The sequence below is a fragment of the Cnephaeus nilssonii genome (genome assembly GCF_951640355.1).
Source record: "Cnephaeus nilssonii genome assembly, chromosome: 21".
Lineage (NCBI taxonomy): Eukaryota > Metazoa > Chordata > Mammalia > Chiroptera > Vespertilionidae > Cnephaeus > Cnephaeus nilssonii.
The window spans coordinates 22,656,812-22,675,633 of record NC_137092.1 but is presented as its reverse complement, the minus strand read 5'-3'; the positions used below and the strand labels follow the sequence as shown (position 1 = coordinate 22,675,633).

Sequence of the window (18,822 nt, the reverse complement as noted above, 5' to 3'; positions counted from 1 at the left end):
GGCTCATGCGGGAGACTCAAAGTGTCTCTCTCACCTTGATGTTTCTCTCTCTCCACCCCCCCACTTCCTCCCTTCCACTCTCTCTAAAAAAAAAATCAATGGAAAAAATATCCTCGTGTAAAGATGAAAACAAACAAACAAACACCAAAAACCTTAAATACAAAGTTGTTTCTTTTGTTTCTGAATAAAACCAAACAAAATATTTGGAAATGATTACAGATGATAAATTACAAATACCATAACTGAGCAGTCTTCATTTATATTAAAAGTGACTGAGGTATTTTATCCTAACCCTGAGACCCCAAAATTATAATATATTTGAGTTGGAATGGTCAGTTAGTTTAATCTCTTACCCTTGGGCAGAAAGATTTAAACACTTAAAGTGAAAGAGAGTTTATCAGCTTAATATACAAGTCATATATGAGGAAATACCAATTTTAAGAACACCTTCAGGATTTCCCCTCCTACTAATATAGGACAAAATACTCTGCAGGGCCTTCTCATTACAAAACAACTATATCCATGCTACAGCATACTTTCTGAAGCATTAATGGGCTCTCAGGAAGGAAAAAAAAATGTCTCTAGGAATGAAATAAAAAAAACAAACAAAATATAATAAGCTAAGAATGGAATAGGAAGTGGTACGCAGTATTTATTAGGCAAACCCAAAGTCAGGGTTGCCCCAGTAAAAATACCAACACTGAAACTAAGTCTTCAGACATCTTTAAAGTAGGAGACCAAAGTGTAGAACTACTGCATCAATCCAGGATTCCAGAAAGGAGAAAATGCAAATACTCCCTTCAGGAAGCATCCATGATTTATGTCCTAATGATTTAATGATTAAGATTAGTGAAGCATGAGCCACATAAGCAAAGACTGCAAAATACTTATATAAATAAATCATTATGAATGAGACTCAGATGAAACAAAAAACAGGAGGTTTACATACTAACTGTCTTCATATATTAGGATTATCAGCTTTAGAATATAAAACTATGCATGAAATATTTGAGAAACAAAATATGGAATCTAAAAATTAATAAGTAATAAAAAATACTTATTAAATATGATGAGACAGATATGGAAAGAACCAACAGAACTCTTAGGGGAAATATATAATTATTGAATGGTAAACTCAACAGATGGGTTATAGCAGTATAGCTAGTTCAAGAGGATATTAATGTCCTGGGAAAAATTACCCAGAATGCAGCACAGAGACAAGGAAAAAGAAATTATGAAAAGGAGATTAAGAGACAAAGAGCATAGAATGAGAATGTCTAATATAAGTCTAATCAGAGTTCCAGAAAGAGAAAACAGAGAATGGAGAACAGACATTCATCAAAGAGGTGATCACTGATAATTTTTTTCTAAAATTTATGAAGAACATTATTCTATACATAGGATTATGGTGTAGATACAACAATTATAAAAAGAAATCCAGTGGGACTAAATTTACTCTCTGGCCTAAAATAATGACATCAACAAAAAAAGACAAAATATGTGAAACAATGATCAAAACACTGGATATCATACAATGAAAGAAAGTGACACCTGAGAGATCAGAAATAAAATAAGCCCTGTGGTTGCTCCCACTGGACTCTCTGAGTTAAGGAGACAGAGCTAAGAGTCTAGAGAGATCAAAGTGATTAGAGTTCAAAGGACAGGTACCAGAGAGAAAGGAGCTGCAGAGAAAGAGACCTCTGGAAGTCTGCAGAGGGTTCCCCTTAAGCATGCAGCTAAGTAATAACCAAGGTATAAATGTGAACAAACTACCTGAGACCATGGTGCCTATTCTGACTGGCCGGATAGGAAAAACTCATGATTTATGGTGCATTGAATACAATTCAAAGAAAAGTCTTGCTTCAGTAGTTTTCACAAATAATTAGCCTTAAATTGAGCACTGTTTGGTCACACCTAAAGGTGCAAAAGGATCAAACTGTTTTCAAGTAATTTTATCATGTCCTGGATAAAACTCAAGAATATTTTTAGGAATACAAAAATATACAGCACTCGTCCTAGCTGGTTTGGCTCAGTGGATAGAGAGTCAGCCTGCGGACTGAAGGGTCCCAGATTTGATTCCAGTCAAGGGCACATGCCCGGGTTGCAGGCTCGATCCCCAGTAGAGGGTGTGCAAGAGGCAGCCAATCAATAATTCTCTCTCATCACTGATGTTTCTATCTCTCTCTACCTCTTCCTTCCCCTCTGAAATCAATAAAAATATAGATAAAAATATGTATACGTATATAGTACTCAATAGACATTTAAATACATAAAAATATATGTAAATATAAAATGAAAATTTATACATATGACAAAAGACTAGTTTCTAGGATACATAAAGAACTACAACTCAATAATAAAGAGACAACACAATTTTAAAATAGGCAAACATTTTAAACATTTCACAAAAAGAACACATCCTCAATAAGCTCATGAAAAGTGCTCAACATAATTAGTTGGCAGGGAAATGCAAGTTAAAACCATAATAACATACACACCCACCAGAACTGTTAAAAATAGAAAGACTTGCAAAACCAAATGTGAGCAAAAATATGGAGTAACCAGAACACTCCTACATTGTCAGTGGAAGTATACAATGGTACAGCCACTTTGGGAAAAGATATGATAATTTCTTATAAAAATAAATGTAAATCTACCTTATGAACTGGCACTCTCACTCCTACATATTTAACCAAGAAATTAAAGTACATTTTAAAGATTTAAACAATTATGTTCATAGTATTTTTTTTCAAAATACCCCCAAACTGGAAACAACCCAGTGTTCATCAATAGGGGGACAGATAAACAAATTGGTTTTTGTTCCATCATACCATCTATACATATAAAAGCCTAAGTGACCGAATGACCAGAAGGACTGGAATGACCAGGACAACCGGCCAACCAGTTGCTGTGATGCACTCTGACCACCAGAGGGCAGACGCTCAATGCAGGAGCTGCCCCATGGTTGTCAGTGTGCTCCACAGTCAACCTCCCGCAGCTGCCCAACCTCCTGCAGCCCCTCGCCCCAGCCGGCTGGCCCCCGATTGGCCCCAATTGGGGTGGGGCCGGCCAGCCCACCTCCTGTGGCCCTTCCCCCAGGCCGGCCAACCTCCTGTGGCCCCTCCCCTGGTAGCCCCTAGGCCAACCTCCCATGGCTCCTCCCCCTGGCCGGCCTGGTCCAATGGATCCTGATTGTTGGCCAGGCCGAGGGACCCCACCCATGCATGAATTCGTGCACTGGGCCTCTAGTATTCAAAATAAAAAGGAACAAACCACCAATACATGCAACGATATGGATGGATCTCAAAAACATGATACTTGAAATGTCTTACATATAACAATAGATAGTACATGATCCCATTTATGGAAAGTTCCTAAATAGGCAAAGCTAATCTAAGATGGAAAGAAATAGGAACTTCTGGAGAAGTGGGGGTGGGTATTTACTGGGAGAGAGCATTAGGGAACTTTGTAGGGTGATGGTAATACTCAATTCTTTATAAGGGTTTGGGCTCTATAAGTATATGTATTTGTCAAAAGTCAACAAGTGCAAGATCTGTGCATTTCAGTATATGTAAATTTTACATATAAATTTTACAGACTAATAATAAACTCTGGTTAATAATATACATACGGAAATATTTAAGAGAAAATACACAGATGTCTGCAATTTACTCTGCAGTGCATGAAATTGATGGATGAATAAAAGAATGACTAGATGGCTAGAAAAATGATAAAGCAAGTTGACTAAAATGACAGAATCTAGGTGGTAGGTATATATGAACACACAGTAAAATCCAATTGATTTTTATAGGTATTTGGAAATTTTCATAATAAAATGTTGGGGGAAAATAACAACAACTGAAAAAAGTCAGGTGCCTGCATCCAGAGATATTTATAGTATCAACCAAAAAGAATTACAGCGTCAGCCCTATTTCTGTGTAATCAGAGTCCTGTTCAGCTCACACCCCTCTCACACCCATCTGGCAGTTATTCTTCCCCCTATAAAAAACAGTTATTATGAAATGCTGTTTCATATGAATTCCTCCTTCTGAAGCAACAGGCCTCAGAGCAGGTTCCTGAAAAGCAGAGACACACTCTAGCTGACTAGAAAGCGCTCAATGAGACAGAGCACAAAGCTACCGTAACATGCAGAGAGAGGAGGTTCGAGGCTGATACCAAGCATGATTCCCAGGGTGTTACCATTTCCTGGGGACTTCTAATGGATCCTCACAACAAACCTGTGAAGCAGGGAGAACTCTCTAAGACAGTGGTCCGTGAGGTCCAAAAGGTTGGTGACCGCTGCTCTAAGATACCGGGTTCAGGACAACAAAAGACTTTCTAATTGAAGGTTGCCCCTAGACCTTCAAAAGAGCTCCTACCACAACGAAATGCTGGCCACTAGATTATTCTGGACCTACGGAATGTTTCACCATTCCACAACACATCATGAGTGTTTGCAGCAATCACCCCGAGACCTCATTGCCTATTCTCACCTACTTTGTATTCTTAACTCCAACTTTACCCTATTCTAAATCCTTGGCTTTGAAGACCTATTCTGATCCTATCTCTGGAACTCTGGAGTTAGTATTTTTGTCTCCCCAGTGTCTGACTCAACTTTTCTTAAAGGGCTTTGTTTTGCCTGCCTGTCTCTTTCTGTTTAGACTTCCTGGGATAGAACCCCACCCTATTTTGGCCTCTAGAAGCTAACGCCTAAAGTCAGCTAGAAGATTCCTGCTTACACCAACTCCTCAGAAGGGGAAAGTTTGGATATACTGTAGGTCATCTAGCTCCTTTGCCAGGATTCCTCACCTATTCCTCCTGGCTTTGTTCTTAGGTTGACACCTCAGATTTTAGTTGTCCCTGTCCTCATTCTAATTTGGCATTCTCCAGCTCTTGATGATGTTCTAACAACTTACTCCTTCGTATCGAATCTTGACCGTCTCTTATTAATGGCTTTGCTCCTAGTGTCTCAGCACTGTCAGCTTCCATAAATCACAGTGGACAAATAGGGCAATTTTATGTTATTAATGCCCATTCAGGAGAAACAGATATGACTCTATAGCAAGTAAGCTGCAGAATCCAGTATTTTCATTCTCCTGTTTCTTTCAGCTTTTGGAAAGTACCAGTGTCGTGAGGAGGATTATAATAATAATAATAATAATAATATTTATTATCATCATCTATAATAATTATATTTATTGAGTACCTAATTCTGTGCTTTCATTTAAACCTCACCACAGTCCTATGAAGCATCTTAATGCTTGACAGAGTAGACAATCAATAAATATTACTGAGTAATGATCAAATAAACAAATGAAAATTTTCACAGTAGCTATTATCTTCATTTACAGATGAGAAATATAAGGCTCAGACTTTTACCTAGAACACAAACAGGTGATATTTTGAAACCAGATCAGTCTATCTTCAGAATCTATACTTTTCCCACCATTTCGCATAGCAGTTCACTCCCAATCATAAAAGAACATGATGTCAAACATCTCAACAGCAATCATCTTAAGGAAGTTCTCAACTATTATATTTTTATTATAGAAAATACAATAAAAATGTAATTAGGGCCGAAACCGGTTTGGCTCAGTGGATAGAGCGTCGGCCTGCGGACTGAGGGGTCCCAGGTTCGATTCTGGTCAAGGGCATGTACACTGGTTGCGGGCACACCCCCTTTGGGGGGGTGTGCAGGAGGCAGCTGATCGATGTTTCTCTCTCATCGATGTTTCTAGCTCTCTGTCCCTCTCCCTTCCTCTCTGTAAAAAAATCAATAAAATATATTTTAAAAAATGTAATTAGGCTCCTTCTTATCAATAGGACAGAGAAGTATACTTTTGTGATTTTCTCAGATGCAGAGATAAAAACAGAATTCTAATATAAAGTTCTGGAATACTCCAATAACAGCTCTCACCTGATTTTGGACAGTAGTTCTCCTCTATCTGCACAGTCCACAGTGACTTGTCGAATAAGTTCATGAAATACTGTATTATAAATGGTCTGTTCCTTCTTCAATGTATGTAGCAGTTTGTGCATCTGGCAGAAGATAAGTTAATTACCAATTATTATGGTCTTGTCAGTAAAAACGTTTTAGGATTGAATCACCCTGAATGTGAACTAAGTTTTAGGAACACCTTGATTAATTTATTTCACTTACATTTTCTGTTATAAATATTTATATACAAAAATTATAACTTATTTTTTAAAATCTGTGTCTAATCATTGAACCTCTTTATATGATGCACTGAGGTCACAATATCACTTTTATGTTATTTCTGCCAAAATACAAAACCTGAATCTAATTATGACTACACATTAGACAAACCAAAAATGAGGGACATTCCACAGAATAAATGGCCTGTGCTCTCCTAAATATCAAGATCAAGACACACAAAGAACTCTTTCAGATTATAGTTGTCTAAAGGAAAGTGACAGCCTGGCCGGTGTTGTTCAGTGGTTGAGTGTTAACCTATGAACCAGGAAGTTACTATTAGATACCTGGTCAGGGCACATTCCCAGGTTGTGAGCTTGATCCCCAGTAGGGAGGGTGCAAGAGGCAGCCAATCAATGATTTGCTATCATCATTGATGTTTCCATCTCTCCCTCTCCCTTCCTCTCTGCAATCAATAAAAAATAAAAAAATTTTTAAAGAAAAGTCACAAGAAAAAGCACTGTGTGATCCTGGGATCCTGAAAGAGCAGGAAAAATAGTGATGAAAGCCATTATAGGGACAATTGATAAATCTGAATTTGGATTATCACATCAATGTTAAATTCCCTGATTTTGAAAACTGTACTATGAAGATGTAAGAGAATGTCCTCATCCATAAGAAATATACCCTGAAATGTGTTTGGTGATAAAAAGGCATGATGTTTTCAGCTTACTCTAAAATGGTTCAGAAAAAAACTATACTTATAGAGATACGCAGAAAAGGAGAGAGAATGATAAAGCGTATAAGGCACAATGTAAACAATTGGTGAATCTGGGTAAAGGTTACATAAGAGTGTCTTATTTTGAACTATGTTTCCAATTCTATAAAAATAAAGATTTATGCCCTAGCTGGTTTGGCTCAGTGGATAGAGCGTCGACCTGCGGACTCAAGGGTCCCGGGTTCGATTCCAGTCAAGGGCACAAGCCTGGGTTGCGGGCTTGGTCCATAGTGGGGGGCGTGCAGGAGGCAGCCAATCAATGATTCTCTTTCATCATTGATGTTTCTGTCTCTCTCTCTCCCTCTCTCTTCCTCTCTGAAATCAATAAAAATATATTTTTAAAAAATAATTAAAAAAATAAAGATTTATAAAACAAAAAATAGCCTTCATAAAACCTCTATATCTATGTAAGATTGAAAGAGCCCTTCCATTAAGCACAAAATAAAAGTTACAAGTGGTAAGAAAGCACAACTTAATTGGCAGTGCTTTTTATTGGTATGCAAAATAATAAGGGTGTTATAATCTATAGTGCTTAATATTCAATGAAATACAGTAATAATAATACAGTTGGCCTTGGAACAATGCAGGGGTTAGGAGCATCAACCCCCATGCAGTCAAAAGTCCATGTACAACTTTTGACTCCCCCAAAACATAACTACTAATAATCTACTGTTGACTGGAAGCTTTGCCAATAACAGTCGATTAACACATATTTTGTATGTTATATGTATTATATACTATATTCTTACAATAAATTAATCTAAAGAAAATGTTATTAAGAAAATCATAAGGAAGAGAAAATATGTTTACGTTATTTACTGAAAAAATGCACATATAAATGGACAGCATAGTTCAAACCCCTGTTGCTTAAGGGTCAAGTGTACTAACAATTAATTATACAAGGTTTACCAAATACCAAACACTGTTCTCAGTCCTTTACATTCATTATGTCATTAATCTCCACAACAACTCTATGAGGTAAATATTATTATCATCTCTAATTTACAGGTGAGGAAAATGAGGCACAAATACATTAAATGACTTGCCCAGGGTCACCAGCTAATAAATGGCAGAGTCAGGATCCAATACAGGCATTCTACCATCTGGGAGTGTATGCTTGTAACCACTACCTAGGTCACACAGATCTTTACAATTACCTGGGTTGGCCCTGTATACTCCTTACTGTCCACACCAGCCCTCTCCAGCATAGTATCCATCACATCATTCAGTTGGACCACTTCTACTCTTTTATTGGGTCTCCTAAAAGATTAAGGTGGCAGACTTAATAATTAGTGTTACAATAGGTCATCCTCAAATCACAAAAAAATATATAATATGTATAAATAAAATGCATATACTATGGAATATTAATGGTATCTTAAAGCATTACACCTGTAAGTATTGATCTAATGGGCATATCAGTAAAGACAGGAAAAGGACAAAGAAGAAGAGGGGGAAAAAAGACTGTATCAGGCCAGCCGGCATGGCTCAGTGATTGATCATCAATCCATGAACCAAGAGGTCATGGTACGGTTCCAGGTTGGGGCACATGCCTGGGTTGCGGGCTCGATCCCTAGTAGGGAGCATGCAAGAGGCAGCTGATCAATGATTCTCTGTCATCACTGATGTTTCCATCTCTCTCTCTCTCCCTTCCTCTCTAAAATCAATAAAAAATATTTTTTTAAAAAGACTAGTAAAATGAAGAAATACTAATGGTTAAATGTAGCATATAAAAGTATTCTGTGTATTTTATATACTTTATTATATATGATCCCATAATCCCACTTCTGAGTATTCATCCAAAAGAATTAAAATCAGGATCTCAAAGAGATTAATAGCACCCCCATATTCACTGTAACACTAGTCACAACATGTAGAAACAACATAGATGTCCATGAATGAATGAATGGATGAGAAAATGTGGTATATACAGACAATGAAATATGATTCAGCCTTAAAAAAGAAGGAAATTCTTCTACATACAACATGTATGAACCTGGAGGATATGACACAAAGTGAAATAAACCAGTTACAGAAGAATAATACTGCATGATTCCACTCATATGAAATATCTAAAATAGTCAAACTCATAGAATTATAGATTGGAATTGTGGTTTCCAGGGGCTGGCAGGAGAGAGAAACAGGAAATTGCTAATTAACAGGCATGAAGTTTCTGTTATGCAAGGTAAATTCTGCAGATTTTCTGTACAACACTATAGAGTTAACACTGTATTGCACAAACATTTGTTAAGAGAGTAGATCTTCCCGAAACCGGTTTGGCTCAGTGGATAGAGCGTCAGCCTGCAGACTGAAAGGTCCCAGGTTCGATTCCGGTCAAGGGCATGTACCTTGGTTGCGGGCACATCCCCAGTAGGGGGTGTGCAGGAGGCAGCTGATTGATGTTTCTAACTCTCTCTCTCCCTTTCTCTCTGTAAAAAATCAATAAAATATATTTTTTTTAAAAAAGAGCCGAAACCGGTTTGGCTCAGTGGATAGAGCGTCGGTCTGCAGACTGGAAGGTCCCAGGTTCGATTCCGGTCAAGGGCATGTACATTGGTTGCGGGCACATCCCCAGTAGGAGGTGTGCAGGAGGCAGCTGGTCGATGTCTCTCTCTCATCGATGTTTCTAACTCTCTGTCCCTCTCCCTTCCTCTCTGTGAAAAATCAATAAAATATATTTTTTTTAAAAAAAAGAGAGAGTAGATCTCATGTTATGTTCTTACCACAATAAAATAAAATTTAAAAACAATCAAAACTACTAAAAAGCATTTTATAGTACTTAAATATAATAAATATGCAAACACTGAATATGCAATTGGACAAATGAAAACACTGATTAGATAACAGAATTGTGGGCAATTATTATCTTGAGTTTCTGCTATCATCTTCATATTTTTATGTAATAAAGTACCAAGAAAACTGTATATTTTATATATAATATATACAGTTGCCCTTTCTAAGAAACACAAAAATAAATTGTACTTACATAGATGGGAAGAGCAATAGCCTGTTTTCACTATCTTTGAGGAGAGTCGTGTATTTGCTGCAATAAATAAGACAGGTAAATGTTACTATAAGAAAATTACCTGGCCTGTTTATCACATATCACAACATGATCAACTTAAGACCTCATGGAACTGAGAAGCTGGACGGTAATTAGAGAGGTCCACCATTTTGCACACATCAAGCCTAAATAGTCTCAGACATCTACAGATACAGGTGTAATGACATTTATCATATTAGAAGCTTTTTTAAATAAAGGACTTTAATCATATTCCTTAATATGTCACAATATGAAATTTTCCTATATTCATTTAAAAAACAGCCTTTTGGAAGAATCAGGGAAGGAAAAAAATGGCGGCAACATAAGTAGATGCTGCATGGACATGCTCCCAGGAACAAACTGGAATTACAAATAAAAGACAGCCTTTTCAAAGGTGGAAGAATTTTCTAAGAACACTGAAGTAAGCAAAGTTAAGTGACTAAACAGAACCCAGTTTTCCTGACTCCCAGCCTTATCTGTCCTCTGGAAGTGCTTGTTTAGAGCTAAATGAGTATCGTGAGGAGAATGATCTGGTAATCCTTTAAATTCATTATTATTTATACATCTTTTTTTCTCCCTCTAGTTAATAAGCATTTCCTTTGGTTCTTCCCCTTACTGGAACACAGTTGGTTAATAAGGTCCATTGTCAGAATTTAGATCAGTGAAAAATCTCCAGGGGATATAAAGACTCAGTTTAAAAAATGAGTATGTGAGGAGACATCCCAGGGGCAATGAGCACACCTAGCACCCAGATCTTGCTTCCTAAATATCATGTCATATCTGAAAACTTTTGAACATTGAAATAAATATCATAGTGAAGAATTATAAGCCATTGAAAACAAAAAGAAATCCATGAGTCCATATGGTAAAATGTGAACTAATAAATATAGAAGAAATGATGGAGGTAAAAAGTCATCAAAAAGATCTATAACTAGTGGGTTGCTAGGAAATATAAAGTAAGTATTTTTGGTAAAGGGTCATGATGTCTCCAACTTACTCTTGAATAGTGTGTGTGTGTGTGTAAAGCAAATGAAGTACTAGGTAAGTCAGGATAGAAGGTATAGGGAATTCCTTCTCCTATTTTTGTAACTTTTTAAAAACTTTAATTATATAAAAATTAATAGTTACCCCAAAAATCAGTTCTATTTAGTTACTTGGCAAAATATTGTCCTGAAACCCATCATCACAAGGAAATGCCATATAACATATGTACTGGATAAGATAAAAAGAGTGAGACATTCTGGATATCTATAATAATAAAAGCGTAATATGCTAATTAGACCGGATGTCTTTCTGAACGACCTTCCGGAAGAAGCCGGGGCTGCAAGGGAAGCCTGGGTCCGGGTGCCAGAGGGAAGCCGGTGCCAACAGCCAAGGGAAGGAAGGCCTACCCTTGCACAAAATTCATGCATTGGGCCTCTAGTTTCATTATAAAACATGAATCCAGTTCTAGTTTGTTGTTGTTGTTAATCCTCACCCAAGGATGTTTTCCATTGACTTAAAATTTTGTAGAAGGGAGGGTGGGAAAGGGAGAGGGAGATGGAGATATTCAGTATATAACATAGTACTCACTCATCGAAGCACTCTAAACCTGAAACTCCTGTATTTGACACAATGTGAAATTCTTCAGGAATCAAAGTATCTGTTAGTTTCTTTGGCTTAAGAAGGACAAGAATGAAAACATTAGATTTTTTTTAAAAAAATGAATCCCCCAAATTCTAATTCCAGTCCCAAAGGGATGCTATTTATTAAGGGATTTTGATTAGAAAAATAGTATTATTAGTAATATGGTACATGGCAAGTAGTAAAAAAAACATTTGGCAGAGCATGTCTTTTAAAAAAAACTTGAATTAGCCCTAACCGGTTTGGCTCAGTGGATAGAGCGTCGGCCTGTGGACTCAAGGGTCCTAGGTTCAATTCCGGTCAGGGGCATGTACCTTGGTTGCGGGCACATCCCCAGTAGGGGGTGTGCAGGAGGCAGCTGATTGATGTTTCTCTCTCATCGATGTTTCTAACTCTCTCTCCCTCTTCCTTTCTCTCTGTAAAAAATCAATAAAATATGTGTTTTTTTTTTTAAAAAAAACTTGAATTACATAATAACTTTGGTCTATTAGTTACAGGTGTCCCATATACTATTCAGAAATCCATTGACTTTAAAATTAAATAGGAATTTAAAATTCACCTTAGCAATATCCCCCAAATAAGAATTCTACAACTTTAAACTGTGGATTCTAAAAAAAATTTTTTTTAAATCTCCTAAACACCATTTTCTAGAAGTAATTAAAAGCACTATGAAAACTGGTAAGCAATGCAGATTTAGTTATAGTACAGCATTACTTTATATTTTGAGAAAACATTTTTTTTTAAGTAAAGAGAGGAAGATGAAATTATCAAATTTCTTTTTTTCCCAAAGCCAGTCCCAAAAGGCAGAGCCTAGCCCCCAACAGCTGAAGCCAGTCCCAAAGGGTGAAGCCTAACCCCGAAGAGCCTAGCAAAGAACTAAGAGCCAAATCTAGTCCCCAAAGGCTCCAATTCTTTCTTTACCTTATGAGGCACAATGGCACCATCATGTGACTGTAATGAATGTTGGGAACGTGGGGGACAAAGTACACCCTCCCGAGGCTCTCCTTTAACATATTTAACATCGTACAGAAAAGAAATATCCCTAAAAAGCAAGAAAACAATATTTATAAAATCGGTTTTCAGTCTGGCAACAGGATGAGAGTTGGTAAGGTCCACACATAGCCTTCTCATGGGTAGAAAGGGGCACAAAACTGGTCTCCGTGCCTCATACCAGGGCTGAAGCATTAGACCTGAGTTCTCCCATATTCTTCTCTCCGCCACCTCAAATTTCTCACTCGCATCACAAATAAATTCCTTTCCTTCAATCACAGTTTAAGATATATTCCCTTTCTTGGGATTATTTCCCCCACTTATGGTCCTTGATTTCATCTTTGCCCACATCCTTGGGGATCTCATTTCACCAGTCATAACCTCTGTGTATCTCCCCCGCCACTGGAACATTCTCCTTGGCCTATACCTGAAGTCTTTCCCCCTTCTAAAAATCTTCCTTGACCATGCACTGTCATTTTACCATGATGATTGGTTTATCGATCAATGGATCTATCATCTATCTCTCATTTTCAGTTAAACATCAAACTTCTTGAAATTTCCCAAAAATCTGATTTCCATCTTCATCTCTGTTCTGAAACTATTCTCCAGGAAGCCGACAATGACTTTCCACTGCTAAAATGATCAGTTCTTATCTTCCACTACTTCCCTGGATTTTCTCCAGGGTTGGTCACCTCTCTTTAAAAACACTCTCCTCTATCCTGTGTTGCTGGAATCCCCTGGTTCTTCCGTCCTCTCTAACTACTCCTCCTTGGACTTCTGTGACCTCCTGGCTACTAAATGGAAATGTTCCACAACACTCTGTCCTCATCCCTCTGTTCTTTACCTACACTTTCTCCCTTGTTAATGCCATCAAATCTTACCTTATGACATTTGTTACCTCCAGGCACAGCTGATATCTTCCTCCATTCTAACTTTCATCCTCCAATATTCACTAATTCTATCAGTTGGCACCACCACTCTACTCATCAAAATCTCGGCATCCATAATTGATTGCTTCCCATCCTTAGCCCTCGATATCCACCTATCACTAACACATTAATTTTATAGCCACCCTTGTGTCATTCCACTGGTTGGTCCTCTTGTCTTTTGCCAATGCCAAAATCACTCTGCCAAGTTGTTGTTGTTATTTATGTGCATTCTCAAGTTTCTCTGGTATAGTCTACATGCTTCTACTTGATTTATCTCCCCACAGAGGTTATAATCATGTCACTTACACTGCACATAATTTTCAGAAGTCTCTGTCCCTTCCACCAATAGTCATTATGGAATCCAGTCTATTGGTTCCCCTTGATGGTTGTCAGCTGAAGGCCATTCCCAGCTTCTAGTGGCCAATGACAATTCTCAGCTTGTTTTCTCGCTTCCTCCACCTTCGAAGCCAGCAATAGCAGGCTGAATCCCTCTTAGATTTCAAATGTCATCCTTCTCCTGTCGCATCTCTCCAACTCATTCAACTGCCTTCCTTTTCCACTTTTAAAGACTTGGGCAATTAATTTGGGCCCATCCTGATAATCCAGGATAATCTCTCCATCTCAAGGTCCTTAACCTTAATCACATCTGACAATCCCTTTTGCCATGTAAGCTTCCGAGGGTTACAGTGAGAACGTTTTGGGGGAAGCCATTATCCTGCCTATCACAAAACAGATCTTCACATTTAAAAAATTACAGTCAGGAGTCATTTGACATTGAAGCTTTAATGCCAGTTAATTGCCATATTCAGATATAGCTATTTTTTCAAAGTACTTCAAACATCTCATAACTACTGATTACTACTATTAATAATTATAGCCATGATCTGGTGCATAAAATATACTTTATGACACTTAGACCCCAGGACACAAAAGTCAATGGCCCAAGTTTCTGCCACCTTTTCTAGTACTGATATAGCTAACACCTTATATTTATTTATTTATTTATTTTATTGTTTAAAGTATTACAAATAGTAGTACATATGTCTCCTTTTTTCCCCCATTGACCTTCCCCCCGGCCTCCCCCATCCTCGGGCACATGCCCTCACCGCCCCCAGTGTCTTTCGTCCGTTGTAACACCTTATATTTAAATAGCACTGTGTAGTTTTACAAGTGCTCTTCCATTCATCATTTCATTTGTTGTTCTATATCCCTGGGAAGTGCACAAAATGGAGCATGTCTATTTTTCTCTTTTCATAAATGAGAAAACAGAACTCAGAAAGACTAAATAACTTACCCAAGTACCAGTAAACATTTTTTTTTTTCAGATGAAGTGATATTTCAGTAAGAAGCAAACAGAGAGTTAAGTTGACAAATGGGCCATGCACAGAAAATGAGCAGGTCACAATCTTTCACAGGAAAATGTTGACATTTAGAATATTTTTAGGAATGAAATGAAAACAACAAAGAGTATTTACGGATTTGATCTGAAACAGTGTAAAGGAAGGGTTCACTTTGAGGAAAACCAGGGTTTACGCACTTATTTGTCAAGGTTTTCCACATCTGAGGCTATGTTACCCAGCATTCCTCAGATATACAAATACAAGAGGCACTAGAGGCATTCATTCTGCTTATATGATGTTGTCCCTTTTACTAGGGCACAAGGAATAGGAAATAAGGGGACAAATAAAGAAAGGCATGCAAAAAGAAAATTTACAGACTGTTGAACTTCAGAGGGAAGGCAGGGGAGGGTGGGTGGGAAGAGATCAAGCAATGAACTTGTATGCATATATGCATAACCCGTGGACATGGACAATGGAATGGTGAGAGCCTGGGGAGGGGGGCAGCTACAGGCTAGAAAAGGTTACTGGTGGAAAAAGGAGGACCTATGTAATACTTTCAACAATAAAGATTTTTTTTAAAAGAAATATATACAAAAAAACTTTTAAACAAATTAAAATTACAGTTAGCACCTATTGCCATCCTACTGATAAGGTGGTCCCTCTTCAGATTGTATTGTGATTTATCAAAGATACTGAGAGCTTCAAAATGTTTGATTATGACTTTTCCAATGCTGCCCTTCCCAAGGAAATCATACGAAATAAAAAAAACCCACAAATATTCATCTGCATCTACCCCTACTATCTTCCTTTTTTACCTTCCAGCTCCCGTTAGGGAAACAGGATGGTCAATCAGATATTTGAACTTATTCCTTCGAATAGGGTGATGCCAGACGTGATCAACAGTGCGTGGAAGGGTACCCTGGTAAAGAACAAAAATGTGAATACACAGCAGAGGGCGCACTAGTCAAATAAAACTTATTAATCATTTTGAATATTTACATTAGGGCATTTGTTTATTCTACATAAAAAAAGAGAGAGCAAAATTCTTATTCAATATTATGGAGAAAGATTGAAACTAGAACAATTCAATATGAAAGAAAAATATTAAGACTAAGAGTAGTAGTGATCAGTTAGGTAAATCACACAAAAACAAGTTAATAGAAATATTCAAAGTATTTCCTTAGAAACATCCATGCAAAAGATTTTAGTTTTCAATATAGGAAATTAATGCAAACATACTTTTTAAGACACCTTGGAATATATAACATATGCTCAAATAAATAATGGATACCAAAAAGCGAAGTGTTCCAAAGTACATTATACATGTATATACACACCTTTGAGGCTTTAATTTTCTTAGGAGGCAGTAAGTTTTCAGGACAAGAACCAGCATTGGCTGCAGAGGTCAGAGAAAGAAGAACTTCCTGAGGGATGAACTCATTCTGAAGGGAAGTAGGACGGGGTTTTGAGCCATCCACCATATTTTTTCTCTCTCTTAGTTCAGGAAGTCCTAAGAAAGTAATGGGGGAAAAAAGCGTACTGTGGGTTTTTTGGAGTTAGTTGGCGGTTCCCAGGCTGTCTCATCAATCCCGTTTATATGTTTCTAACAGAAGAAACACTGCATTTGGTTGCCAAGAATATTTAAAATACTCGGCAGCACCTGATCAAGAAAAAGAAACTCATATTGCCTGCCCTGCCTACACTTCCATCAGACACAGGTTCAAAAGCTCATTATTCCATTACTCCAAATTCAAAGTTGAAAAATAAGTTCACTTCACTTGCTCAATTAAGATGATGGGAATGTCTATTTTTCCGTTGATGTGAAAATGACAAAAGAAGCCTCCTGTTCTCAAAACTGTCAAATTATTTAGTATATTTTTTCTATATAAGTTCAAAGGTGGAAATGATTACATTAAACTGGGCATTTATAGAGTGGATGGGATCTGGATTAGGTTTAAAAGTAAAAGTAGAATTGGGCTTGTTGGAAATGAAGAGAGTGGAATAATCTGAGCAAATTGTTAGAGGAAGAACAGTACAGAGTGTCCCACTCAGCTTGACTAGGGCGGAGGAGTTATATAGGTAGGGCTAATACAGGAAAAGGTCTCCTATAAAGTCAGTCAAGGAAAATTAGGTTGTCACTCTTAATGAACTCTCCACTAGTTTCTGCCCCTCCCTTAGCATGGCGTGTGTTAATTTCTATAAGGAGGTATCATGCTTTGATCACCACCAAAACCTCTGAAGTTCACATGATCAAGTCTCTGTTTCTTGAAAGTTTGGGGTGGTATCAGAGTTATTAGAGGAAACAGAAAACCCAAGTTCAGATGTGGCTTTAGCACAATTTCTCCTACAAACAAAGAATGAGTCCAGCTGATTCTTATTCTAATACAGATCTGCATTTATCTGTATAGGAATGAGTATCTTAAATAAGGTATTATTTTCATTTAGAATAATTACAAAAACCTGATACAAACTGGTTCCATACTAGGTACCAAAAAAAAAAAGTACTGTTTCATACAATTATTGGTATTTAAAATAGGGTGAACTTAAAACAATATAAAAACATCAGCCTTTGAAAATAAATTACACAGGTGGAGTAGTGAAACAGCAGCCTGACTCAAAAATACTATAAAAGGAATGGCTTTTATTGCAACAAGTGTATTGAAAAAAAACCCACGAAACTACTTAAGGTGTCCTGAAATCTCAGATGAAAGAAAAGGGTGGACGGATCATGATTTCTGTCTATGGCCATGATTATTTACGTCTGTAGGACCCTTGAAGAACTTTACCTGTCTCTTCCTTGGATACAGAGACTTTTAATTTTTTGCCCTCGAGAGATGTGGAGGGCGTTTTCGGGTGAGCCATAATAAACAATGCCTCAAATCACTCTCCTTAGTAATGTGAAATATCCTTCCAGAAAGCTAACCTAGAAACAAATCAGCAGCATGTTAGGCAGGGCTGCCACAGTGACCTGCAGGCAAAAAAAAAAAAAAAAAAAAAAAAAAAAAAAAAAAGAGGGAGAGACCCGTTATGAGCTTATGTTAAATATCAGAATTAACAATTCGTCCATCATGGGTTTGTCTTCCTTGAGGAGACTTCAGCGTTCCCCACCCAACGCGACTAAGAAGCCTGCGGGTGGGTCAGGGTCAGCGTCCGAGTGGAAGGACACGCTGGCCACCCACCGACCGCCGGCACCCCTGTCGGCCCGGCCTCCGGCGACCCCACGGGCAGCGCCTCGCACGCCAGCTCCACGGGCTCGGGTCGGGCACCGTTCGCACCGTTTCTGTCTGAGACCCGAAGGGAAACGGACACTTGCAAACCCGTATTCGTAATCACATTTCCCGCCAGACATCTTGCGCCCCGCCTTTTCTTGGAACGCCTACGTGTCGTCATAGCAACCTAGGACCCCGACCCTTAGCCGCTCTTATTGAGGGCTGCCTTCAGCGGTGCCTGAGAAGGAGGGAGGCAGCTAAGAATCCCAACAGTCGCTCGGGGACTCAATGTGTTTTAAATCGCAGCACAAGATCAGTAGCCACAGAATAAAAATGTTTAATCGGGCCGTTCTCACAGAGCCCGAGTGTCCGCAGGGCTCCCGCCCACGGGCTGGCGATAGTGCGCATGCGCCCTCCCCCGGGGGCCACCTCCGGCTGACCGCTCCAGGCGCCGCAGGATTTGAGCTTCCGTCCCTTAAGCATTGTTCGCGTTCCCTCCCCATCTCACCCTCCACCCCACCCCCACGCCCAATTTTTCGCTGTTTTGCATATTTTTCTAAAAGCCAAATTCTGGGGGGAAATGGGTAATTAAAACCTGAGTTGCCATTGGTTGAGGCTTTATTGTGGGGGTTGCCCCGTCCTTGCAATCTGGATCAAGTCTTCCTAGGACACTTAAGCTACGTCCTCCCGAGCACGCGGAAGGCATTCCTTGGTTGGAACATTTGTGGGGGGAAGGGGGAGACGGAACAAAAAGAA

The 18,822-nt window shown here is 38.4% G+C and overlaps 1 protein-coding gene across 1 annotated transcript in view; it reads right to left on the bottom strand.

Annotated features, from left to right (window-relative positions):
- The window catches only part of AXDND1 (axonemal dynein light chain domain containing 1), a gene marked incomplete at its 3' end in the record, with an annotated part of 50,121 nt that extends 32,096 nt beyond the window's left edge, over positions 1-18,025 (bottom strand). Inside the window, exons 1-8 of the mRNA XM_079762054.1 lie at positions 17,644-18,025; positions 16,195-16,367; positions 15,673-15,776; positions 12,520-12,640; positions 11,548-11,633; positions 9,919-9,975; positions 8,090-8,192; positions 5,918-6,039 (exon numbers count right to left, since the gene is read on the bottom strand). Coding sequence (XP_079618180.1) covers positions 5,918-6,039; positions 8,090-8,192; positions 9,919-9,975; positions 11,548-11,633; positions 12,520-12,640; positions 15,673-15,776; positions 16,195-16,367; positions 17,644-17,719 — 842 coding nt within the window. The 5' untranslated portion in view covers positions 17,720-18,025. The remainder of the gene's footprint in view (positions 1-5,917; positions 6,040-8,089; positions 8,193-9,918; positions 9,976-11,547; positions 11,634-12,519; positions 12,641-15,672; positions 15,777-16,194; positions 16,368-17,643) is intronic.
- Positions 18,026-18,822: the final 797 nt, after the last annotated feature.